The sequence below is a fragment of the Aethalodelphis obliquidens genome, unplaced genomic scaffold, assembly GCF_003676395.1.
Source record: "Aethalodelphis obliquidens isolate GAN/ISIS:26980383/991018 unplaced genomic scaffold, ASM367639v1 scaffold20, whole genome shotgun sequence".
Classification (NCBI taxonomy): Eukaryota; Metazoa; Chordata; class Mammalia; order Artiodactyla; family Delphinidae; genus Aethalodelphis; species Aethalodelphis obliquidens.
Genome location: NW_020837964.1, coordinates 9,822,465 through 9,849,669, shown reverse-complemented (window position 1 = coordinate 9,849,669; position 27,205 = coordinate 9,822,465). Strand labels below are relative to the sequence as shown.

The 27,205-nt window shown below is 44.1% G+C and overlaps 1 protein-coding gene and 1 non-coding gene across 6 annotated transcripts in view; one reads left to right on the top strand and one right to left on the bottom strand.

Annotated features, from left to right (window-relative positions):
- WWOX (WW domain containing oxidoreductase) overlaps positions 1-27,205 on the top strand; it is a 983,470-nt gene that overhangs the window by 8,629 nt on the left and 947,636 nt on the right. For all 5 annotated transcript variants that reach the window (XM_027119879.1, XM_027119876.1, XM_027119878.1 and 2 more), the window contains exon 4: positions 2,916-3,094. In XM_027119879.1, the coding sequence (XP_026975680.1) occupies positions 2,916-3,094 (179 nt within the window). The remainder of the gene's footprint in view (positions 1-2,915; positions 3,095-27,205) is intronic.
- On the bottom strand, positions 2,084-2,156 carry TRNAA-UGC (transfer RNA alanine (anticodon UGC)). The gene has a single exon. It is a non-coding gene; the product is annotated as a tRNA-Ala (tRNA).

Here is a 27,205-nt window from a genome sequence, read left to right as displayed (position 1 = left end):
CTTCTTAGCCATCTTGCTTTTTATTTAATTAATTAATTTATTTTTAATACATTTATTTATTTATTTTTGGTTGCATTGGGTCTTTGTTGCTGCATGTGGGCTTTCTCTAGTTGTGGCAAGCCGGCGCTACTCTTTGTTGCGGTGCGTGGGCTTCTCATTGCGGTGGCTTCTCTTATTGTGGAGCGTGGGCTCTAGGCGTGCGGGCTTCAGTAGTTGTGGCTCGCAGGCTCAGTAGTCGTGGCACACGAGCTTAGTTGCTCCACGGCATGTGCAATCTTCCCGGACCAGGGCTTGAACCCGTGTCCCCTGCATTGGCAGGTAGATTCTTAACCACTAGGGAAGTTCCATCCTGCTTTTTAATAGGAACTTTTTTGTACAAGGAATATACATTGACTGTAGGAAAATATTATATAGTGTATAAGTGTAATCCTATCAGCAGGACTAACTGCTTTTAGCAATTTTTGGATTTTTTTCTTCCAGTCTTTCTATATAAGTGCTTAAAAAAAAAAAGTATTGCACTAACTGTTTGGTAAACTGTTTTTTCTACATAATTCTTATGAGCATTTTCTCATATCTTTATAAATTTTTGAAGACAATGATGTTTAACGGTTATATAGTATTATTTTGTATAGATATACTGTAATTTATCAAATTACCTACTGGGCATTGATGTTGTTAAATTCTTGTGATCTGGCTTCTGTACAGGCAGACCTTGTCTTATTGCACTTTGCAGATACTGCGTTTTTTACAGATTGAAGGTTTGTGGCAACTCCCCCTCAAGGGAGTCTTTTGGCTCCATTTTTCCAGTAGCAGTTGCTCAGTTCGTGTCTCTGTGTCACGTTTCGGTAATTTTCGCAATATTTCAGACCCTCCACTAGCAAAAACGTTGGTGACTCACCGAAGTCTCAGGTGATGGTTAGCATTTTTTAGCAATCGAGTATTTGTTAATTAAGGTGTGTATATTTTTTTAGACACGCTGTTTCACACTTAATAGACTGTAGTGTAAACATAACTTTCATACGCTCTGGGAAACCACACAATTTGTGTGACTCGGTTTATTGCGTGCGACACTGACTTTTTTTTAAAGTTTATTTATTTATGGCTGCGTTGGGTCTTCATTGCTGCACGCGGGCTTTCTCTAGTTGCAGCGGGCGAGCGGGGGTTACTCTTCGTTGTGCGCAGGCTTCTCACTGCGGTGGCTTCTCTTGTTGTGGAGCATGGGCTCTAGGTGTGTGGGCTTCAGTAGTTGTGGCTTGCAGGCTCTAGAGCATAGGCTCAGTAGTTGTGGCGCATGGGCTTAGTTGCTCTTCGGCATGTGGGATCTTCCCGGACCAGGGCTCGAACACGTGTCCCCTGCATTGGCAGGCGGATTCTTAACCACTGCGCCACCAGGGAAGCCTGACACAGACTTTATTGTATTGGTCTGGAACTGACCCTGCAATGCAGTATCTCCAAGGTATGCCTGTAATTATAAAGAGCATCCTCCTCTGTAAAACTGTCCTTGGAATAAATTCCAGTAACAAACAGCAACAGTAACCACGCATCTGGCACCTAACATGAGCCAGGCATGTTCTAACCAACTTATACCTGTAGTATCAGCTCATTCAGTCCCTGAAATGCCCTAAGGGAGGCGAGCGCTGGGCTGCCTGGCCAGTCATTTCCCCACTCTGATCCCGTTAGAGAGGTGTGCTGGTAAATGCTTAACAACCAGTTCCCTGGGGGGAAAAGCCCATATTTGTTTCGGTGGTATAAGTACTTCCCCTATAGCTTATTTCCAGCGACCGAGGTAAAGTCACTGAGGAGTTGGGAAGAGAGATGCACATTTGGGTCTTGTGAGCCAGGGTGACCCGGCTCCCCCCCTGCTCTGTCCTCTGTAAGACACTGGAGTCAAAATGCTTATCTGGCATCTGTGGTTATAAGTAAAATGAAAGTTGGATTATTCTTGAGTCTTAGTGTTTATGGGGTGACGAGTATTGATTTTAAACTGTGTATAATTTTACACACACATACATGTTACAAATACTTTTTTTTTTAATGTTTTTATTTATTTTTTGGCTGCACCATGGGGCTTGCGGGATCTTAGTTCCCCGACCAGGGATCGAACCTGGGCCCTCGGCAATGCAAGTGCTGAGTCCTAACCACTGGACTGCCAGGGAATTCCCACAAATGCATTTTAAATCATGAAATCTTTCTTTCTGGAGAGTTCTTAATAGTTTTCAAGATATTTTGAGGTCTATCTCAAACCCCGAGATCACATTTAAAATGTAAAAAATAAACCTGTTCTGTAAGGAGCAGCCTATTCATCTGTATGAACAGGTTGTACTGATGTATTTTAATATGTTGTTTATACTACCAGTATAGTTTAATATTCTTTCTACAAGATTTCAGTCAACTCCAAATCAAAACTACAGTGTGTGAGTACAGCCTTATAATGAAAATTATTAGAATTTCAGTAGTTGGCTGGTTTCATATTTACTGTCTTTCATCATTTTGAGTTTTCTACTTCTTTACCAATCTTCTTAGGCCCTTGCACATAAGAGATTTAATTGAAATCTACTGACAAGAGTGCCTGATGGATCTTATAGCCACATTTACATGAATTAAAAGAAAAAAACCCCAAAGCCTACTCCATGTTTGAGATCTGAGGGTACAAGGCAGTGCTTTGTATGTTACAGCCTATTTTACGGGCAGTTCTGAAGAAAATGCTTCGACGGCTGTCTTTCTAGGCAGGAATATAATCCTTCTGGAGGCCAGAAGATAGATTAAATGGACCCGGGTCTTTCCGGGGTTAAGAATAAGCCGTTTTTAGTCCATGAAAAATGGGGTTTGCCTAGCCTAAACTATAAGATTATCTTGTAATTATAAATGCCTGTGTTCACTGCTGTAGGTTCACTGCTTTCTCCTTTTCTTTGCAGCCACATAAATAAAAGAACTACCTACTTGGACCCAAGACTGGCATTTACTGTGGACGATAATCCTACGAAGCCAACCACCAGACAGAGATACGACAGCAGCACAACTGCCATGGAAATCCTCCAGGGCCGGGATTTCAGTGGCAAAGTGGTCGTGGTTACCGGAGCGAATTCGGGAATAGGTAGGTTGTTAACTGACAGCGATGGTTGTTATTATTATTTCTTTTGTCACTGCTATGATGAAATCCGCTTTAGTCTAACCATAAGAAAACTTTGTTTGGTGGTTCTCTAATTTAAAAGGTATTTATAGCCTTTTCAGCTATCGTGTCATTAAAGTTCTGGGCCCTTTTTCAGTCCCAGTGTTTCCATGGAAGGAGGGCCGTGTCAGGGCTGACCTTGAATTCTCTGAAAGCTGAACACTCAGCGGAAGATGGTGGCTATTTTGGTTCTTCAGGATGAGAGACAGCTGGCTCTGTCTAGGAGTTTCTGACCTGGTCTGCGTGGTGTGCGGTCATGGTCCAGTTACCTGGGTTCTTCGGCCCAACGCTGACTGGTAATGGAATATCGGGAACAGTGGTGTGTCAGGGCTTTGGGACAGAGGACACTGCAGCTGTCCGTTGGTTACGGAGAATATGATTTTCTTTGGAGAACAGGATCTTCTTTCTTTGCAGAGTCGGAGAATTGGTTGCCCTCTTGGTTGCCCTCTTGGTTGCCCTCTTGGTTGCCCTCTTGGTTGCCCTCTTGGTTGCCTGCGTTTAACTGCGGTGGCGGTCATGAGGGAGGGGCTCCGGGGGTGTCCTCTCCTTAGCCTCATGGGCTGGTAGAGAAGCTGCGGCAAAGCAGATGCTCCTGCGTTCACTCTCCAGATGATTTAATTCTTACTTTGCTTTGGTCCATTGACATGAATATCTGAATCTGTAAGAACCAGCTGCTTTGAGTAAGGCTATGCATCCTCAGGTTAATTTACAGAGACAAAACATGGAATTGTGCTCAGCTGTCTTCTGGCAAGTTCGCTCCTTTTCACCCTTCATGGTGCTCCCCCCTCACCGGCCTTCTCTCTCACCAGCTTTGTCTCCTCACCGGTTTGTGTATCCCCTGCACTTCTTTCTCTGTCTTGCTTCATTTTCGGTGACCTCTTCTTGAACTTGCAGAAGCATTCCCTGGTATCATCAGGGCACGTATAGGAAGTGACATACATTCTTGACATACATCAATTGTTGTATAGTACAGGGTTGAAAATCTAACAAGCTACGGTCCCAGAGCGGAACTTTTGACTGTACCTGTCCATTAAGGCAAAGAAGCATATGGAATTTTTTTTTTTTTAAATGAAAGGGATTTATTTAAAATCAACTCTCAGACCTCATCCTGGGCTCAGAATATGTTCAGTTCGGTTTTCTGAATCACATCGGGGTTCATTCTATTTAATCGTCATCGATAGGAAAAGCTGATGATGCTATATTAAAAGTAACAGCTGGATCCTCAGTCGTCCAGGAAACAGTGTGTTGTGTGGATGGCGTTGACTACCGTTACGTGAGCGTGTGGACCAAGCCAGTGTAGAATAATTAAGAAAAAATAAGGACTTAAGTAAAATACCTCTTCTTATTTAACACTCAGTTAACCAGAGAATTAACTAAAAGATCTCATTCCCTTAATCTCGTGGCTAGACAGTTTGTTCCTTTCATTAGTAAGATAAGTGACTACTGATGGTTTGTGCGTAAGTATTGAAACTCGGCCCTGTCTGACGTTAGATGGCAGGCCTTCTGAAGCTCTGCTGAAGATTTGCCGCGTGAGGCCTATGACATCATAATCCAGGACTAAAGGCACTGGTGCAGAATATTCAAAGAGCTATGTGTAGTTGGGTATTGCATCCTGGTCGGAAGGGAGGATGAGGTTCTGAAGCATTGAGAAGAAATGTGTCGTTGGTCAGAGTGGACCTCGGACCTCTCGGAGGCAAGCTCTGTGCCTCTTCCCAGCTGCCGCTTCCCCTTCCTGAGGTCCCTGATCTTTCTTGTGGGCCCTGCAAGTAGGTGCCCGTGGTCCAGTCACATGTGATGGTAAGTCGGACGGCTCAGGCTGGAAGGGAGGCTGGGGAAGGTCTCCGAGCGCGCCCCCCATCCCCATTTCCCCAGCTCGAACCTTCATTGCCTTCAGCTCTGCCTGGTCTCCCCGTGACCCCTGCAGTCTCGAGAAGCCCGAGTCTAGGGGAGTGCTGGAGATTTGTCTGCTTCATATTTGAAATAACATCAGACCGAACATTCCAGGCAATCAGATCCTTGCAAAGAGCTCTGGCGCTGCAGCCGTGGTATCAGGCTTAAAGAAAAGAGCCGAAGGCAAGCCCGTGGCTTTGCCGTCATCACTTAGGCAGCTTTTATATCCCACGTGGCTGGCTGCCTTAGAGTGTGTCCTTGTCCAAGTAGGCTGTGCCTTCCAGATAAATTTCTTCTCCTGAACTATGAAACACGCCAATTTAGAAATCGCTATCACCACTCTGTTTCTGCCCCTTTCAAATGGGAACAGCTGAGCGCAGAGTGAATCAGGCATCTTCGCTCCCAACACTCCTCGGCGTTCGGGAGTCATCTTCTCTCGAAGCTCGAATGGTGTTGGCCTGCACTTTTCCTCTTGCTGCTCAGGGGAGCCCGGTTCCTACGTGTGAACTGTCCAGTCTTTAGCCTCATGGATGTCTGTGCTCTTGGGAGCAGAGTGGGCTGTTACAAAACACCGGTCTTTATTTTGAGAGTGGTGATTCCACAGCTAAAAACACAGGTAACCTAATTGGCTTTACAAAGGTTGGTTTACAAATCTGGTATTCCCAGTGATGCTTTCTGTTCGTGTTTTTGAATTCCCTGCAAGGCACCTCTCTGTTGGACTTGCCATTGGGAGGGGGCTCTCTGTTGTGAAGGGGGCGCTCGGGCGGTGAGAGGGGACGCCTTCCCTGGTGGACGGCAGGGACGTGCCAAGACACCGCCCCCTTTGACGTGGCCTCTATGCAGATTCTCTCTTGTTGTCCATGTTGGGTACCTCGCCCCCCTCCACCTCGGCCGTAAGGGATACAGAACTGTGTTTTGAACTTTGGATATTTTATGTTCCGAAGGCAATTGGAGGGTCCTGCTTATTAATTCAGCTTATAAAGATCAGGGTGGTGCAGGTCGGTAGACGGATTCAGAGGAAATGCCACAATAAAGCGTTTTGCATTCTTGGAAGTTTGTAGGCAGATACTGCGGTTGACTGGGTTCAGCTGTCCAGATGGGGAGTCGGCAAACTACAGCCCGTGGGCTAAATCTGACTCCCGCCTGATCTTGCAAGTAAAGTTTTACTGGACCATGGCCACGCCTGTTTATTTCCGTATTGTCTGTGGCCGTTTTCATGTGACCAGCAGAGTTGCATAAATACGGCAGAGACCCTGTGGCCTGCACAGCCTAGAATATTTACTGTCTGGCCCTTAATGGAAAACGTTTGCCTACCCCTGCCTCAGATGGTCTAATCCCTTTCAAAATAAGATCACCCCAGTAGGCTGTGTGAGTCAGCCACAAGTTAGGTGAAATTTAGATAAAGCGGATGCCCCAGGCCACGAGGAAGATGGTGGCGACACATTACACGTGTCTGTTGGGGATGCCCCCCCAGTGCCTGTGCCTCCTGCCTCACCTCTGTCCCCAGCTTTAGGGAGCTGCAGGCCTTAGGACATTGCAACCTCTGAAATGACACTCTTCTCTCATCGACCTTTGTTTAATGAGCCTTCTGAACCCCAAGAACTTCGTGTAGATTGAGCGCTGTAGCTTGTGGACCTGTCTCGGTGGAGCTCAGCCTCTCAGTGTCCACGGGGAAGTCACCTGTGCACCCAGAGCTTCCTTCCGCCAGCAGACCGCGAGGCCGGAAGCCCCGGTCCCGACGGCTAAGCCGTAGAGGCGAGGGAGGAGTTCATTTCTGTTTGTGCTCAGCTTAGCGCTGGGCAGGAAGGGGCGGGGCAGGTGTCCACGGCGACCTGGAGTTAGTGGCTCGATGCCTCTGATTTGGTAAAAAACGAAAACAAAAAAACGAATGGAGATGGCTTCAACATGGGGATCATTAAATATGGACCTTAACGCGAAGTCTCCGGAGAGGGGGTCTCGGAGGCTTCCTGTTGCGGAAGATCCCATAGCTGCTTCTCTAGACTCAGCCTGTCAATCGAGCGGATTGGGCTCTGCTTATAAATAGCTCAGTACAAAATGCTGCCTTCTCAAATCTGAGGGCTGCCTTCTCAAATGCTGCCTTCTCAAATGTGCTCCTCCAAGGCCGGACCCTTCTCACGAGGGATTACCTGAATGCCTAAATATGGGGCAGCGCCTGCCCTGCACACTGGCCCTGGGAGCGGGGACGTTTGTTGGAAATCGTGCAGGTAGTTGTAGGGAGCAGATGGATCATCGTGGCACCTATGGAGTGAAATCCAGGTTCTGTCAAACAACCATTGAAAAAATATTAACAAGTATGCACAGCTTAGCCATTTTCAGTCTCCTGTTCACTGGCAATGATGAATGATAAAGCTTTCTTCCTAACTTCCAGTCTTAAACCAGTAGTGGTTAAAATTTGGTTTTTGAATCCCTTTCTGAGTGTAGTCAGGATGAAAAGTTTCTTCGACCCTTTGAAGTTTCATAACGCTGGGCTGTTTCGAATGTTGTGACTTGAAATCTGGAATAGCCTGGCCTGGTTTCGATTTGTGTGTGAGTCAGAGGACCCGTTAACAAGAACAAAACTGTTTTTTTGCCTGAACATATACAAGCTGGCCACCTTAGCATACACCAGGAAAATGTATTTTGGGACTGACACTTTAATTTTCTATTGGTATTTATGTTATATATAATATACCTCCCTAAGGTTCATTACAGGGATTCTAATAATGTGTGTACGTGTATACACACACTTATATACCAAAATTGATATACTTTGAGATATAAAAAGTATTTGCTCAAGCTATCAAAGTCAACCCCAAATTTGTTCTTGAAACAAAATGAAGGTATTGGATTTCCATGTGGGAATCCCAAAATGTTGTAGTTTAATGTTGAAATTGGTTGTTTTGGCTTAGCCTGTTTTTTAGAGCTTGGGGTCTTCTTGCAAAATCATGTGTTGAAATTACAGTGTGAAGTGGAGTTGCCATATTGTTTTATCCTACAAATCATCACCGCGATGAATTCATATCTGGTGTAGATTCTACCAGTTCTACGGTAATACAAGAGAAGTGCTTTTCTTCATGTAGAAAAGTGTATTCATTGTTAACATTTTAAACCCACACTTTGACAGTAATGAACCAGACTCTCTTCCTCTCCACCCTCAGATCTTTGTTTTCTTTTCCACACCTAGTGTTACTAAAATTTGCCTTCTAGCCTAAATCATGCCTTTGACTTTTCTTCCTCAGCTATTCCAAAAGATCCCATAAATTCGAGGCCATAGGCCACCTTAGAGTCATTTTCTTGGTTAAAACTTACTCATATGGGGTCATTACACTAGGGATCTTGAAATGCCTGATTACAGTTTCCTTTCCGGTTGTCAACAAGACTTAAACTAGTGGGATTTTTTTTTTTTTAATTATTTTTTTGCAGTACATGGGCCTCTCACTGTTGTGGCCTCTCCCGTTGTGGAGCACAGGCTCTGGACGTGCAGGCTCAGCGGCCATGGCTCACGAGCCCAGCCGCTCCGCGGCATGTGGGATCTTCCTGGACCGGGGCACGAACCCGTGTCCCCTGCATCGGCAGGCGGACTCTCAACCACTGCGCCACCAGGGAAGCCCCTAAAACTAGTGGGATTTTGACCTTTTTCTTCTTTTTAAGAACCTGGTGCTCATTAAGTAGAGGAAAATTTTCTGAAATAATCTAAATAATCTTTTGGGAATTCACACTCCCATTTATTAAAAAAAAATTTTTTTTTAGGTTTTATTTTATTATTTTTTTATACAGCACATTCTTATTAATTATTTTATACATATTAGTGTATATATGTCAATCCCAGTCTCCCAACTCATGCTTTCCCCCCTTGGTGTCTCTACATCTGTGTCTGTTTCTGCCTTGCAGACCGGTTCATCTGTACCATTTTTCTAGATTCCACATATATGCGTTAATATACTAAAATTAAAAAAAATTAAAAAAAATTATTTTTTGGCTGCATTGGGTCTTCGTTGCTGCACGCGGGCTTTCTCTAGTTGCGGTGAGCGGGGGCTACACTTCCTTGCAGTACATGGGCTTCTCATTGCGGTGGCTTCTCTTGTTGTGGAACACAGGCTCTAGGCACGTGGGCTCAGTAGTTGTGGCTCACGGGCTCCAGAGCTCAGACCCAGTAGTTGTGGCTCGCAGGCTCAGTAGTTGTGGCTCGCAGGCTCTAGAGTGCAGGCTCGGTAGTTGTGGTGCACGGGTTTAGTTGTTCCGCGGCATGTGGGATCTTCCCGGACCAGGGCTTGAACCCATGTCCCCTGCATTGGCAGGCGGATTCTTAACCACTGTGTCACCAGGGAAGTTGCCAGACTCCCATTTTAATTTAAAAGCATTTGTGACCATTTCTCTTTTATGCTAAAATAAACCCATATATTGTAAGTAAAATGATTTTGAAATTATTTGTTCTGAGAAACTATTGAGGTTTTTGACAATACTGGAAAAAGTCCTTGAATAATATTACATAAAAATTGAGAATTGGGGCTTCCCTGGTGGCGCAGTGGTTGAGAGTCCGCCTGCCAATGCAGGAGACGGGTTCGTGCCCCGGTCCGGGAGGATCCCACATGCCGCGGAGCGGCTGTGCCCGTGGGCCATGGCCGCTAAGCCTGCGCGTCCGGAGCCTGTGCTCCGCAACGGGAGAGGCCACAGCAGTGAGAGGCCCGCGAACCGCCTAAAAAAAAAAAAAAAAAAAAAAAATTGAGAATTAGTACCTTATGAATTAAACAACCTTTTTTACATTTAAATATTCTTAGACATTGAATATAAATGGGAATCACGTGATCAGAGTATTTTAGAAGCTATATATCTAAAGGAAAAGATCAATTGAAATATTCTAATGAGCCTCATCTCATAATTTGGTAATCACATCTAAAAAACTTATTTAAAAACGTATGTAGTAGCACAGGGAGATCAGCTCGGTGCTTTGTGACCACCGAGAGAGGTGGGATAGGGAGGGTGGGAGGGAGATGCAAGAGGGAGGAGATACGGGAATATATATATATGTATAGCTGATTAACTTTGTTATAAAGCAGAAACTAACACAACATTGTAAAGCAATTATACTCCAATAAAAATGTTAAAAAATAAAAATGTAGGACTTCCCTGGTGGCGCAGTGGTTAAGAATCCGCCTGCCAGTGCAGGGGACACGGGTTCGAGCCCTGGTCTGGGAAGATCCCACATGCTGTGGAGCAACAAATAAGCCCGTGTGCCACAACTACTGAGCCTGCACTCTAGAGCCCATGTGCCACAACTACTGAAGCCCACGTGCCCATGCTCCACAATAAGAGAAGCCACGGCAATGAGAAGCCCGCACACCGCAACGAAGAGTAGCCCCCGCTCACCGCAACTAGAGAAATCCTGTGTGCAGCAACGAAGACCCAACACAGCCAAAAATGAATAAATAAAATAAATTTATTTTTGAAAGTATGTAATATATAATAATATATAAAGAATGAGTACCTCATTAGATACCAGCTGAAACATTTTTGTCACATGAGGTCAGTTGAATTTCATACTTGCATGTAGATTGAGATTTTAATTTATTTGTTATAGTGTCAGCATACAAATGAGACTCATACAAGCTGCTATTCATTTCCAAAGTGGTTCAAAAATCATAATTTAAAAATATTTCTGCCCTAATTGAGATTACAAGTGTTTTATCAGGTTTGAAAATTTGGCAATTATTTTACTTAATACCCAATTTTAAAAATTTGGTTTTTTGCTTTTACGTAATACGGTGACAAAGCAATTGTCAGGAAAGAAAGGGTCCTATGTATTTTATGTAAATTACCTGAAAGAGAACAGTCTTCATATATATTTATACTTTTCCTCCACTAGAGGGCTCTGTTGCCCTTTGATACAGTTAAACAAAAGCGGTAGCATCTCAATGCAGTTTTCTACCTCTCAGCCGGTCTTGCTTTCATTTTTGTTAAATAATGCCTTTTACTTTTCTAACGTATCTTTTAGGTCTTGTACTTCTTGGTGAAAGAGTTCAAACCGAAGACCGTTACTAGTGTCATGTTTGTTTCTTTCTTCCTTCTCTCCCTCCTCCCCCACCTCCCGTCCCATTTTTTTCCCCTGGTATGAAATACCAAGGATGAAGAGATCCATTTAATAAAAAGGTCCATTGTATTCAGGGAGCAGCCTGTTCTGCCAGACTACACAAGGGCATGTGTTTTCATGGCATTATTGGTTTTGGGTGTGCTGGCCTATCAATAATGTGAGTTTTCTTTTTCTAAGTGGAAATTGTTATATCTAAATATTAATGCCTCTGTTTAAGGTTCATTTAGAAGGCCTTGGTGATCTTACAGTTTTTTCTTAGAACATAGCGTTCCTCTGCCCCCCCCCCCCCCAACCTACCCAGTGTTATATAACTTACTGTAATTAGATTGTTTAATAATGATATGTTTTTATAACAGAAAAGAATGTGTCTTTTTGGGCTTAGTGTATGTTTCTTAACTAAGAGGCCATATTAAACCAAATACTTCATATGAAGCAAACAGCCAGTATCTGCACGTACACGATCTTAAGGAGGGCAGTTTTCATTTTGGTTCTATAACCAAAGTTTGAGGCAACCCAGTAATTTGTATGCTTCAGTTTTCAAACAGAAATTTGGCCCAGAAAAGGAAAACCATTTTGGCTGTATAAAACTCCTTATTTTAAAATGGGGACAAAATGAATACACCTTATTACATGCTTTTATGTATTATATATTCTTCTTTTTCTCAACAATTTTTTTCTCTCTTTAAAATGAAAGAGCCAGCAAGCACTGTGAATATACTTTTGTAACAGTGCAAAAACTCCTTCACCAGAGTGAAAATAGTTTGCTCGTTCGTTTACAGATGTGGTCTTTGTCTATCCAGTAAAGATGGTTAAAACTAGATGGCTATTGTGGGAATTATTCCAGACTTGGTAATGAAAGGCGTGCCAACTGTTGGAACCCCCTTGACCATCGCTCATTTACAGTGACACAGCCCACGTCCTTTCTTAATTTTCTGCCGTATATACACAAAATGTTCAGATTTGAGTCCTCAGCCTTTTCCAGAATAACGTCGTGGGCCGGGGGTGGGGGGGTGTCAGTAGAAGGGCCTTCTTGCAAAGATCTCTTAAATTAAGTCTCCGATACATTGATCAAAAGTAAATTCCAAACATCAGAGTTTCTTGCCTGAATTTATGATCTTCCTTTGGCTTAATATGTAACACTGCGTTTCTTGAAGGGCCGGTCTTTATCTGCACCTCCCCACCCCCCCGTGAATGAGCTAAATGGGAAGTGTCCTCCTGTTTAATGAGTTGTGTGACAGGGCTGGAATCTACTTGTTTCAAATCTGTGTTACTTGTTTACCGGGCTGTGCTGCTTGGCTTTCTGGGTCCTTCTTGTTAGAAGCCACGTTGAGATGGTGCTGTCTCTGAAAGCAAGTCAAGGTCTCCTCCCTAGACTCTGAAAGGAAAACTAAGACAGTGTGCTCCAGCAGGGGGTGGGGTGTGTGTCGACGTGTGTGAGATGGGGTGTGGGAGACTCATTCCAGTGTGTTTAATATTCCTCCCGAGGGTAGGATGGGAGGACTAGCAAGGTGGGTGGAACCAGGCCTTTCGCTGGAACAAATGATCCCCTGGAAAGAGGGACAGAATCAGAGTCAAAGAACTTTCTTGTGTAGTTGTATGGAAACTGAAGTTAAAACGAATAACATATTTTTCATTTTCACCCTCACCTCTGAAATGTACTTAATTATTCCAGATTACTATTTATTGATCCCTGTAATCTTGTCTCATATTGATAGCTTTTTAGAATTCACGAATATCCTGTACCTGTTGTCTTATTTAATTCTTGCCACAGTGCTCACAGGTACCCTGACCTCCAGTTAGGGTGAAAGCACAGAGAGGCGAGGTAACTTGCCCGAGGCCACACAGCTCTTGAGCGGTGGGTGCCTACAGAACTAGAGCAGAGAACTTCAGACTCCATGCCCGGGGCCCTCCCTTCTCCTTGCTGCTGCCTTGTTCCAAGGAATAGTGCTCAGTTCTGCCCAAGCTCTTCCCAAGCAGCTTAGCCAGTCTGTCTGAAATCAACAAATTTATCTTAATGAATCTCCGAAAGCCTGCTCTGGGCCAGGCTGTGTGCGGAGTGTGGTGCCTGTTGGGAGGGGCAAGGCTGATGTGATCTCTGAACCGCTGGGTGATCGTGGATTAGTACACGGACACTTTCTCTCTTGAATTCCCCTTTGGTGTTATTCTTAAATAAGTTTGGGGAAAGAATTACGGGGAATGGAAGCTGGCATTTGTCAAACTCACATAAATTGCAGGTGTTAGGCTAGAATTATTTATTGTTATAAAACATGTATTCCTTATGGAAAACTTAGAAAATGCAGAAAAGTAAAAAGAAACATAAATGCAGATAAGGAAAAAAAACCCCCAAATTATTGCCAACCAGAATTAACTGTCAGTATATAGCATATATGATTCTCAGCATTTTCCCCTTCCCTTTTATTGTGATTTTTCTATTTAACTGTGGTTATGAGCATGTTTGCCTGTCGTAGAATATTCTACAACAGCTTAAGTGGTTGCATAGCCTTGTATGGTTCCAACCATTCTCCCTCTGTAGCACATTTGGGTGGCTTTCAGCTTTATGATAGCCATGGCATGGAGGCGAACATTTTGTAATTAAATGTTTGTACCCATTCGTGACTGTTCCGTAGTTTTATTTTCTGGAACTGGAATTGCTGAGTCAGGGCATTTCTTTCCTAATCTTAAAATCTTGGTTTGTTTTGTCAAACCACACCCCTGGAAGCTTGTACCAATTGAAACGCCCCTTTGCCCTGCATCCTTGCCAGTCTTGGCATTTAGCATTTTTTAAACGGTATCCCTTAAATTTGCATGTCTCTGATGATGAGATTGATCAGCTCTTCGATGTTTGGCCGTTTGTATTTATTCTTCTATGACTCGCCTTTCCGTCTTACATGCGTAACTATTGGATACGTATCGATTGCTAATTGATTGCCTGATTCATGTGGCAAGATTTAATTTTCAAAATGTCCCTTTGTCTCAGAAGTTCATTTATCTCAAAGTGTCTATTACTTTAAGTACACATTCAATCTTGTGACCCAGAGGCAATTCGTGAGAAGAAAGTTGGCCTCGCTCCCCAGTCTGCTTCACTAAAAACTTCTAAGTCTATATCTTATCTCTTACACCAGCTACAAATCATGGGCACCGCTGCTTCATACCTGCATTTAAGGAGGGAGCACCCCAGGAAACTCAAAATTGGCCAGCTTACGATGGAGGCTGAGTCCCAAGATAATGCAGTAGGCGTCAATCAGTTCTTTGGGTTTTGCAGATTTCCCCCCAGATCTTCTATTAATGGTAGTAACCCCTCTTCAGAGCTTTTCTCTGCATTATCTCATTTGATGAGCCTGGCTCCCGCGTGGCGAAATTGTACCACTGCTGAAAATAGCTCTGCTGACAGGGGAAAGCTTGATAGGTAGTTTCTATCTGGAGAGGCAGCAGGGTGCAGGGGAAGGGATCAGGACTCAGGAAGCAGACGTGACCTAGTTTCCACACCTGGCCCCACCACAACTCATCGAGTGACTTGGGCCCAGTTACTTTCCTTCTCTGAGCGCTTGTTTTGCATCTATGAAACATGGACACTATTTGTACTTTGCACAGTTTTTTATATACTTTTTTATTAAAAATTTTTTTAAAATATTTATTTTTGTAAATACTTTTTTATTTAAAAATTTTTTAAAAAAATATTATTTATTTTTGGCTGTGTTGGGTCTTTATTGCTCTAAGCGGGCTTTCTCTAGTTGCAGCGAACGGGAGCTACTCTTCGTTCATTGCGGTGAGCGGGCTTCTCATCGCAGTGGCTTCTTTTGTGGAGCACGGGCTCTAGGCGTGTGGGCTTCAGTAGTTGTGGCACGTGGGCTCAGTAGTCATGGCTCGCAGGCTCAGTAGTTGTGGCGCATGGGCTTCGTTGCTCTGCGGCACGTGGGATCTTCCCGGACCAGGGCTCGAACCTGTGTCCCCTGTATTGGCAGGCAGATTCTTAACCACTGCACCACCAGGGAAGTCCCTGCGCAGTTGTTAAAGACGGGAACTCCAGAGCGCCCAGGGAATTGTCTGCCACGCACCGCAGGCAGTTAGTAAACTGTAGTCATTTCGGGAATGGGAGGCAAGATGATCAAGTTACTGACATTAGTTTGGTATTTTCCTGGCTTCCTGGTTCTTGGATCCTCAAAAGGCTGCCGTCATATCTGCGAGTTTGTCCTAAAACGACCTTTCTCAATAACTGTTTCAGGCGTCTACTTGTCTTTGGTATGAAAGGAAACATTTTAGATATTTTTTGGTTGGAGGTCAGATGGTAGCTGCATCTAGGAAAAAGAATCAAGTGAAAGAAAGAAAGGAAAAAAAAAGGTTATTTTTCTTGCAGTCAAGGAGGAAAAAAAGATCTATTAAACTTGGGGGAGAAAAGGAAGGAAAACTATTAAACCTTAAGTGAAATGCGTCATAGTAACATCTTTATTCCAAAAGTCTGGCATCAGAGCTCTGGTTCACTTGAGTTTGTGATGGTTTACAGGACTGCGTGGAATATTAAGTATAAATGTCCAGCTTAGCTGTCCCATTCGCTTGAGGCTACCAAAGAACATCTCAGTGTGTGAATAGAATTTTATCAGCACTTCAGAGGTATGATGGGTTTTATTGGAGACCACGGGAACATGTTAGGAGGAGAATTGGCTGCGAGTCAGGTGGCCTTTTGTGACCTAAGGCCTGTCACTTAGCTATCTCGAGCCTCCCTTTCCTCATCTGTAAAATAAAGACACTCATACTTTGTCACCCACTCTTTGTTTATTTGATATTGGAGTATAGCTGATTTACAACGTTGTGTTTCAGGTGTACAGCAAAGGGAATCAGTTATACTTACACATATACATAGATCTGTTCTTTTTTAGATTCTTTTCCCATATAGGTTACTACAGAATATTGAGTAGAGTTCCGTGTGCTATACAGTAGGTCCTTATTAGTTGTCTATTCTATGTGTAGTAGTGTGTATATGTCAATCCTGATCTCCTAATTTATCCCCGCCCCTTTCGCCTTTGGTAACCGTAAGTTTTCTGCATCTGTGACTCTATTTCTGTTTTGTAAATCAGTTCATTTGTACCATTTTTAGATTCCACATGTAAGTGATATCCTATGACATTTGCCTTTCTCTGACTTCACTTTGTATGATAATCTCTAGTTGCGTCTGTGTTGCTGCAAATGGCATTATTTCATTCTTCTGTGGCTGAGTAACATTCCACTGTGTATATGTACCACATTTTCTTTATCCATTCCTCTGTCGATGGACACTTAGGTTGCTTCCATGTCTTGGCTGTTGTAAATGGTGCTGCAGTGAACACTGGGGTGCTGTCACCCACTCTTTTGTCAGGATAAAATAAAACAGCATGCACATGCAGTAGTGAAGAGTCCAGTAGACTTTATGTGGTTGCTTGCAGCTGGGGGAAAAAAATCACCTAATGCTTGTCAGAAAAGGCTGTCCTACAGGACGAGGCTTCAGGTTTGGAAGATGGAGGAGGAAGGAGAGTGATTTAATTCCATGACGGATGGAATACAATAGGATCTCTTGATCTTTTTTTGTTAGGACTCGCCGAGAGGTATCAGCAAATATCTTCCCCAGGGTTCAGAAAGGTAACCAGACTTCAAGTACCTTTGCCGAGCCTTGGGCCCTCGATTTGGTGGTGATGACTAGGAAATTTTTTGTTGTGTTTTTTGGCCACACCACGTGGCATGTGGGATCTTAGTTCCCCGACCAGGGATCGAACCCGTGTCCCCTGCAGTGGAAGCGTGGAGTCCCAACCAGTGGACCACCAGGGAAGTCCGACTAGGAAATATTAACGGATGCTGTCCCACCCGGGGCTGACAGGCTGTGCCGCTGGCCAGCTCCTCAGGAGCGGAAACTTGGGGTAACAAGAAGGGCATCTCTGCGGAGGCAGAAATGGCCCCAGGCTGCAGTCGTGCTGAGTTTCCATAGGTGAAAATGTTGCTGGCTCTTGCACAGCTCATTTTCTGGTTGCCTTCTCCTTCAGTTGCCCAGGCCCTTCCTCACCTCTGTTCGCAGTGCCGAGCGAATACAGATGTACACGGGGAGAGTGAACTGGGTGCTCTTGGCTTGTGGAACATTAACAAATTTTCCAGTAGCATCTCCACTCTGGAAGCTGTTTTCCTTTGATCGCACGAAGCAGGAGCGTGAAAATAATCTCTTTCAAACGGAGAGTCTCCTGTGGTAGCCACCAATGACTGTAAGGATGAATCTCAACCCTTTGCATTTCTCAGTATAAGGTCTGCTGACTGCCTTCAGTTTTCCTGTCTGGTGTGTCGTACAGGAGGGCGGCTGTGGCTTCTCCATTCAGCAGCTGGGTTTGAGAAGCTTCTGTCAGCTGAGAGATCGTCACTATATTCCAAGTGGCATTACCGGAAGAAAAAAAAAAAGGAAAAGAAATGCCATTACAACTTTATCTATTAGCAAAGGAAGCTTCCATTCCAAGTCCGTGTACAGTTACCACATTGAGTGTTTGGCAAGGTAGAGAGCAGTGTTAACAGATCCATCTGGGGAAACGTCTCAGTCAGGGAGCAGAGTCAGATTTTTGGCAAACGATACCCTCCTTGCAGCCTAAAAAGCTGAGATGGGAGCCGCTGGTCTCTGCCTGAGGGCCTTTCTCTGCGGAGCCTGGCTATGGCCGCTTGCCCCGTGTTTCTCTTTTATTGCCCGTTGGCCTGACTGGGGTTGTGTGTCATCATCGTGGGGCTCTTACACTTACTTGAGGGCACACATGTGCATCGATCGTTATGTTCCTTACCCGTTTACTTAATTATTAAACACAGCAGCAACTTGCTTGCTTGCCGTTCTGGAGGTCAGAAGTCCGAAATCAGTCTTACCGGCTGAAGCCAGGTCGTTGGCAGGGCCGGCTCCTTCTGGAGGCTCTCGGGGGGTAGAGTCCGTTTCCTCACCTTTTTAGAAGCTTGGCCTGTGGATGTTTCCTCGACCTTCGAAGCGTGTCACTCCCTCATCACCCCACCTTCTCCTCTTGTGCAGACAAGTCTCCCTCTTACGACAACAGTTTTCATCACCGGGGGTCCACCGGGATCTGCCAGCGTAATCTCCCCATCTCAAGACCTTCATCACGTTTGCAGAGTCCCCCCCCACCATGTAGGGTGACATTCACAGGTCTCAGGGACTCGGATCTGGGCATCTTGGGGGCCACTCCTCAGGACCCTCAGAAGGTGATGGGTTATCTCTAAGGACTCTTCACCTGCAGCATGGAAGTCTCTGTCCCCACCCCACCTCTCCCCTACCTAACTGTTTCTTTGGGCTGGGTGATTTTTTTTTTTCCTAGAAAAAGTCTGGTCCTGTGCCTCAGCGTTCTGAGTTTGGGAGCAGCCGTACGATGCCTCTTGTCCTCCGTTCGGGGTTTGTCTGAAACAGGATGGCGTCTAAATGTCCGGGCCTCACTGTAGTGCCGCTGAGTGACTTCATATCACGTGACAGTGATTAAGGGAGGGGGACCATCTCACACCTGCTCATTCCCCTAGCTGGGGGCCATTTGGTCAAGAGTAGAGCCTCCCAATCAGGACGCAGGGGAAACTGGGGTCTGTAGCCTGGATCTGGCCCCCAGGTGATTTGTTTGGTCCGCGCAGAAATGACCTGTGGTGTTTTCTGTTTTGTTTTAGATGAACTGCTGACATGTTAAAATCAAGAGCATTTACTTAAAAGTAATCTTCATTTCTTTTTTTTTAAATTTTATTTATTTATTTTTGGCTGCATTGGGTCTTCATTGCTGCGCGTGGGCTTTCTCTAGTTGCGGCGAGCCAGGGCTGCTCTTCGTTGCGGTGCGTGGGCTTCTCATTGCTGTGGCTTCTCTTGTTGCGGAGCACGGGCTCTAGGCACGCAGGCTTCAGTAGTTGTGGCACACGGGCTCAGTAGTTGTGGCTCGCGGGCTCTAGAGCGCAGGCTCAGTAGTTGTGGCGCATGGGCTTAGTTGCTCTGTGGCATGTGGGATCTTCCTGGACCAGGGCTCGAACCCATGTCCCCTGCATTGGCAGGTGGATTCTTTTTTTTTTTTTTTTTTTTTGCGGTACGCGGGCCTCTCACTGTTGTGGCCTCTCCTGTGGAGAGGCAGGAGAACAGGCTCCGGACGCGCAAGCTCAGCGGCCATGGCTCACGGGCCCAGCCGCTCCGCGGCATGTGGGATCTTCCCGGACCGGGGCACGAACCCGTGTCCCCTGCATCGGCAGCCGGACTCTCAACCACTGCGCCACCAGGGAAGCCCAAGGCAGGCGGATTCTTAACGACTCTGCCTCCAGGGAAGCCCTAATCCTGATTTCTGACTCAAAAAAATCAGAAGAGCTGGCAACACTGGGCCCTGTTCCCAGCAAGCAGAATTGCACTGAGGCTGTTTCCCTGCCGTTAGGCAAAGCTGTTTCCTATGAGTATGTCCTGTTACCTGCCTGGTCTGTGTGGATTCTTGAGTCTAGAACCCTGGTTTAGTGTCTGGGTTGAGGGCTGTGTGGAGAGAGAGGGCTGGCTGGATCATAGACACAGACACACCCTTAATTCCATCATTTGTGCAGTCAACAAACATTGAGAACTAGGTGCCAGCTCTTCAGCGTTGAAGCAGACAGGATGCCTTGCCCCTTTGGAGCTACAAACTAACCAAAATATCAGCCCCTTGATCTTTGTGCTTCTAGAGAATGTTTACATTTATTTGCTTTATGGTATAATTTTTTTTTTTTTAACCACACATTTCCCTGTACACATGGATGCCTCTGGGCAGTTTATAATTATTTCTGTGTTTCTCTTTTTGTATTTATTTTTTAAATTAATTTTTACTGGAGTATAGTTGCTTTGCAGTGTTGTGTTAGTTTCTACTGTACAGCAAAGTGAATCAGCTATACGTATACATATATCCTCCATTTTTGGATTTCCTTCCCATTTAGGTCACCACAGTGTATTAAGTAGAGTTCCCTGTGCTATACAGTAGGTTCTCATTAGTTGTCTATTTTATACAAAGTATCAGTAGTGTATGTATGTCAATCCCAATCTCCCAATTCATCCCAACCCCCCTTTCCCCCTTGATATCCATACATTTGTTCTCTACCTCTATGTCTCTATTCTTTTTGTATTTAAAAGTACAGGATACTAAAGCCTTTTTGGTTAATTCTTGGGAAGACATCTGCAAACGAATCACCAAATAGGTTCTTGTAAATTAAAGACAGCGTTCGCTATCTTGACTGATGCTTTTTTTTAAATTTTTGAAGTATATTTTATTTTTTTATACAGCAGGTTCTTATTAATTATCCATTTTATACATATTAGTGTATATATGTCAATCCCAATCTCCCAATTCATCACCCCACCCCACCCCCCTGCCATTTTCCCCCCTTGGTGTCCATATGTTTGTTCTCTACATCTGGGTTTCTATTTCTGCCCTGCAGACCAGTTCATCTGTACCATTTTTCTAGGTTCCACATATATGCGTTAATATACGATATTTGTTTTTCTCTTTCTGACTTACTTCAATCTGTATGACAGTCTCTAGGTTCATCCACATCTCTACAAATGATCCAGTTTTGTTCCTTTTTATGGCTGAGTGATATTCCATTGTATATACGTACCAGATCTTCTTTATCCATTTGTCTGTCGATGGGCACTTAGGTTGCTTCCATAACCTGGCTATTGTAAATAGTGCCGAAATGAACATTGGGGTGCATGTGTCTTTTTGAATTATGGTTTTCTCTGGGTATATGCCCAGTAGTGGGATTGCTGGGTCATATGGTAATTCTATTTTTAGTTTATTAAGGAACCTCCATACTGTTCTCCATAGTGGCTGTATCAATTTACATTCCCACCAACAGTGCAAGAGGGTTCCCTTTTCTCCACAGCATTTGTTGTTTGTAGATTTTTTGATGATGCCCATTCTAACTGGTGTGAGGTAATATTTCACTGTAGTTTTGATTTGCATTTCTGTAATAATTAGTGATGTTGAGCAGCTTTTCATGTGCCTCTTGGCCATCTGTATGTCTTCTTTGGAGAAATGTCTATTTAAGTTTTCTCATTTTTTGATTGGATTGTTTGTTTTTTTAATATTGAGCTTCACGAGCTGTTTATATATTTTGGAGATTAATCCTCTGTTGATTCGTTAGCAAATATTTTCTCCCATTCTGAGGGTTGTCTTTTCATCTTGTTTGTAGTTTCCTTTGCTTTGCAAAAGCTTTTAAGTTTCATTAGGTCCCATTTGTTTATTTTTGTTTTTATTTCCATTACTCTAGGAGGTAGGTCAAAAAAGATCTTGCTGTGATTTATGTCCAAGAGTGTTCTTCCTAAGTTTTCCTTAAGAGTTTTATGGTGTCCAGTCTTACATTTAGGTCTCTAATCCATTTTGAGTTTATTTTTGTGTGTGGTGTTAGGGAGTGTTCTAATTTCATTCTTTTACATATAGCTGTCCAGTTTTCCCAACACCACTTATTGAAGAGACTGTCTTTTCTCCATTGTATATCCTTGCCTCCTTTGTCATAGATTAGTTGACCATAGGTGCATGGGTTTATCTCTGGGCTTTCTATCCTGTTCCATTGATCTATATGTCTATTTTTGTGCCAGTACCATATTGTGTGGATTACTGTAGCTTTGTAGTATAGTCTGAAGTCAGGGCGTCTGATTCCTCCAGCTCCGTTTTTTTCCCTCAAGACTGCTTTGGCTATTCGGGGTCTTTTGTGTCTCCATACAAATTTTAAGATTTTTTGTTCTAATTCTGTAAAAAATGCCATTGGTAATTTGATAGGGATTGCATTGAATCTTTAGATTGCTTTGGATAGTATAGTCATTTTCACAATATTGATTCTTCCAATCCTAGAACGTGGTATATGTCTCCATCTGTTTGTATCATTTTTAATTTCTTTTATCTTGACTGATGCTTTTTAAGTCTTCCTATGAGTCTCTGATTTTTCTTAAGCTTTATCTCCATGTACGCCTCTTGATGTAACTAAAACATGAAATCTGGAACTCACTCCTGAAGACTTGAGTGTGCCACCCTAAAATTTTCAAAATTCTGCAATTCAGCTGATGTTTAAATTTTACATAACGGGTGATAAAAAATTTTTGCTTGGAATTTGTAAACTCAAATACTGTCCGAAAATGTGACCACTTTCCCTACAGCCTCGACAGAATGTAAAATACTAAGTCTAGGCAACGATTCTCTACTTCACGGTTAAATACTGTGCTTTGTAGCTGCCACACCAGTTGAGGAGCTGGAAAATGGATTGGAGCAAAGAAGAATCGTGACAATTATAAACAGTAAAGGAAAGCAAAACCTGTGAATAAGTACAGGGTGAGCGAAAACTCCCTGTTAATTTGAACAAAGTGTGGATCTGTGGTCAGGTGCCATCGCTTACCTCTCGTTTGTATTAATCACAGTTCCATTGCTTGCCCTGTGGTAATTAGCATGCAGCTGTATTAGGATATTTTTAAAGCTTCTTCTCTGCCTTTTGATGTTTGTATTTACAGTCTAAGCCGTTATGTACTGCTTAGATAGTATGTGCTAAAAATCAGCGGTTCGTTTGAGTGGCGTGCTTACTCATTTTGTTTGGTGGACAGATTTCTTTCACAGTCGTAGCTGACTTTCCTGTAACTGGCTTCTGTGCTTCGCTCCGTGTTTTGACTCAGCCTTGGAGCTCTCAGCCCGCTGTTCCTCACGCCACTGATGGTATAGCTGAGCTCTGCTAATGCTGTTATTAATCTGGCAATATATACCAGGGAGGTTTTATAATTGCCACGATTCTTCTTTGCTCCGATCCATTTTCCAGCTCCTCAACTGGTGTGGCAGCTGCAAAGCACAGTATCTAACCGTGAGGTAGAGAATCGTTGCCTAGACTTAGGATTTTACGTTCTGTCGAGGCTGCAGGGAAAGTGGTCACATTTTCGGACAGTATTTGAGTTTACAAATTCCAAGCAAAATTGTTTTTTTATCAACCGTTCTGTAAAATTTAAACATCAGCTGAACTGCAGAATTTTGAAGATTTTGGGGTGGCACACTCAAGTCTTTAAGAGTGAGTTCTAGATTTCATGTTTTAGTTACTATAAAGCTTGTCTTGTTTGGATTGAAGAATTTAATAATGTCTAACTTTTCAAAGGATACAACTCTAATCATCGTGTGCTCTATTTAAACTGTCCACGGAGAAGTGTCATGAAAGTGAAATAGTTTCAAATGAATTCCTAAAGAAGAAATGCTGATGTCTTTAAATGAATTTTAGAGATTGAACTACTGAAGCTTCCATATGGCACATCACAGGTGGCTAATCCTGGGGACACTAGTTTACAAAAGCGAGTGATGCACTTGGGAGGCTGAGCTGAACTGGGCAGGGCACAAAACATGACAGTTGTCACGTGTAGAAATAAGCGATTCCAAGTTTGCAGTCAGTGGGATGCTTCCGTCCTCCTAACAGATTTTGTGGATCTTATACAGGTTTTAGGGAGGTCTGTGTGTTTTCTTAAATGATCCTTGACTCCTCCCCCCTTTTTTCCTAATATTTATTTATTTGGTTGTGCTGGGTCTTAGTTGTGGCAGGCGGACTCCTTAGTTGTGGCATGCAAACTCTTAGTTGTGGCATGCATGTGGGATCTAGTTCCCTGACCAGGGATCGAACCTGGGCCCCCTGCATTGGGAGTGTGGAGTCTTATCCAGTGCACCACCAGGGAAGTCCCTTGACTACTCCCTGTGACAGTGACTTTATATTGTATGGTATGTGTGTGTGTGTGTGTTCACGTCGGTGGGGAGAATCAGCTCTTGTGACAAATAAGGAACAGCAAACATTGTTCATGTTGACTTAACCGTTTGCTTAAATATTAGTATTGGATCTCAGAGTCAACATGCTCGCAGGATGGCTTTGTTTTCAGTAAAGGCCGTGTTAGAAAACTATCTGCTCTTCCTGATAGCATTTCTGCAAAGCTGTCAGAAATCTGTATTTAGAAACTTACCCATATTCTTAATTCTGGGCATTGCGATAAACGATAGTATGGACTTCGCACAGATTATTTTCTGCGCACTTAATGCTTGTGATGCCTGCGGAATTTTACCTATTCCCTGAGTCTTTGGGGAACCATTAAACCCTCTTTCCTTAGTTTCCTTAACCTTTTTTTCATTATGACAGTCACTGTGAGAGTTCGCTTTTTCTTTACTTCCGTGATTCAGAACCCAAATCTGGCTCATCTCTCCGTCCCCTGTTTAGTTTCGTATTTTACTTTAATCTTTCTGAACATCAGTATCTGTCACTATGGTATTTAAGCTCTCGGAAGAATCGGGCAGTTGCCAACTCTTTGAGAAAATAAAGCCCTCCGCCGTTGTGGTGTCCTGCTTAGGCCTGGTTAAGAACTCGTATTGTTTGGCTAAGGTGGGGATGATTCAGGTGCTGTTTGGGATTAACAGCAGGGACTCTCTTCTTCGTAGTGAGGAGCGTAACTTTGGTTTTAGAAAGCTTGATCGTGTTTTTTTCTCCACGGTAGATGTGAGAAGAACCAGGAGAGTACGAGGACATTTATAAAATTATCACACAGTGGTCCCGCTGTGCAGATGTATCCAAAAGAGAAAATCTGAAAGAAAGCATTGAACTGCAGCAAGAGGCAGTCACCGGCCTGCGGTGCCGCTGGCCCAGCGAGATGGAAGAGGAAAGAAGTGTGATGCACAGATAGCGGGGAGAGGGGTTGCCTGCACACTGCAACATCCCAGTGCCGGGGCGGGGGTGTGTAGACCCTGCAGTGTAGACGCAGCTGGCTCCACTGTCCTCAGTGGGTGAAGACAGGCCCTTGCTGAGAAACAAAGAGCGTAGACTCTCCCCCCTCACGTTCACCTCCTGGAGTGGAGGTGCAGCGACTCGGGAGGAGTTGTTTCCCCAGCAGAGGATTAGCAAGTTCAGGGCAGCGTTCGAAACGTGCAGCATGACTTTTAAAGTCAGCTCCATTGTGGCTGACCAGATGTCGGGGAGGACTTCCTAGAGGGGAAGGCTTTTGTTTCCTTGAAAGTGAAGGTCTGAAATAGTGTTCGCATTTCTTCTTAGAAGCACAAGAGAGAGAAATGCAATAGGGTGAACTTGGATTTTCAACTAGGCAGTCACTCTGGTTTTCTTACCCCAGTAAAGGAAATTTTGTTAATTGCGTTCAGATCCTAGAGGCCAGCTCTGTCGACTCCTGTACATTTGATCATACGAGGCTCTTCCGTTCTGTGAACTGAGATTCTTCCATCCATGACAGTGATCTAAATCAGGCTTTCTTTTCTTTCTACTAAATTTTTCAATTAGCAAGAGGCTAAAAGAATAATTAGACTGAAAGTATTACTGGGGGAAAAAAATTAAACCACTTCCACTAAAACTGACCCAAAAAGATAATGGGAAGGAAAATGATATTTGTAGGCGTGTCTGGCTGATTCCCTTTGTACTTGATATGAATTCTTTTAGGAGTTGAACATAGAAGCATGTGTGCATTTGTGCAACTTTTGAGATCTCTAGGATGGAGAATTCACCTCTCTAACTGGAATTTATTTAGCCTGTAAATGTAGGTAGATGATTGTCTTATGTATGCCTGGTGTTGAATGATGGGGTAGGTGTGATAACTATGTATAAAATTTAAGTCCAAGGGGTGCTTTTATGGCGGCAGGCTGGAAATGGCATTGGATTTTCTTATGGCTTTTTCATGTCCATTTTGATGAATATATTTATTACTTCTATAATGAGTAGTACACATGGTTGGTTAGCCAAGGTATTGAACTTTATCAACCTTGGCTGAAATTCACAATGCGTGCCAAACTTGTTGTAACATGTAAGAAATTACATCTGGGCTCAAAGGTTCAATAATGATTACTCTTATAATGGAATCTTTTACAAAGCATGGGATTTCATGATATGCCTCTGCTTTTTAAAGAGTATGGTGATACAGTGAAACAAGGAATAACACAGAGCTGAAAGAAGGATCCTCTTGTGGTACAGATTCAGACTTAGAATAGGTTCCTTCGACTCTCAGGACGGGGTGAGAACATGTTGGGATCTTGTCTCCTGGGTTCTGTGTTCTCTGGCCTTGGCTCTTACACGGCTGTCTCTTTAGACCTCTCTCGAGCGAGCCTTAACCACGTGACTTGTGAACCTTTCGGGTCTAGAAGACAAAACCTAATAGTGTGCTGTTATATCCCATCTGTTTATAAATTCCAAACTGATTTGAAATGTGCAGCCACACTTCTTTTTTTTTTTTTTTTTTTTTTTGCGGTACTCGGGCCTCTCACCGCTGCGGCCTCTCCCGTTGTGGAGCACAGGCTCCGGACGCACAGGCTCAGCGGCCATGGCTCACGGGCCCAGCCGCTCCGCGGCATGTGGGATCCTCCCGGACCGGGGCACGAACCCGTGTCCCCTGCATCGGCAGGCAGACTCAACCACTGCGCCACCAGGGAGGCCCCCACGCTCTTCTTAAATTACAGTGACTCGAGGTCCGTAGAACGTTTTACTCTACTGAGAGGAATCCAAGCTCAGATTGGTCAGGTCGCCCATCAAGAGGTGTGGAGGTTTCAGGGCCCCAGCAAATAACACATTTTCCCCCATTTTCCAAGTTATGAACTGATTGAGAAATAGGACACAGTGTAAGGTGAACAGAAGGCTAGTGCATCACCTTAACGCCTGGCCCAGCGCATGTTGGGGAGCATGGCCTCTCCGTGGGGGCCGGTGGGCTCTTGGTTCCTGAACCCCAGAATTTGACAGGGGGATGGCTTGGTGCCGGGTCCCACCAGACCACCCCTGAGGGCAGAGCCCCCACCCCCACCCGCCGCAGCAGGCACACAGCAGAGCAGAGGGGGGCGTGTGACGTCTGTACGAGGAGAGGAAGGACAGGGCCCTGTGGGCCCCGCGCTCTCTCCTAGATTTCCTAACCACACAGGCTGTCCGGCTGCCAAGGGCAGGAGTCAGGATAAGAGGATGTTAACACACGTGGGGATCCCTTCACCCAGAAAGACGTACCTGAAATGGGAAAGCTGGTAAAAATTATTGAGTCTTGGGACAGTCAGGCTGCAACATACATGTGTATCCACTGCCTGGTTTTATTTTGCCTTGTG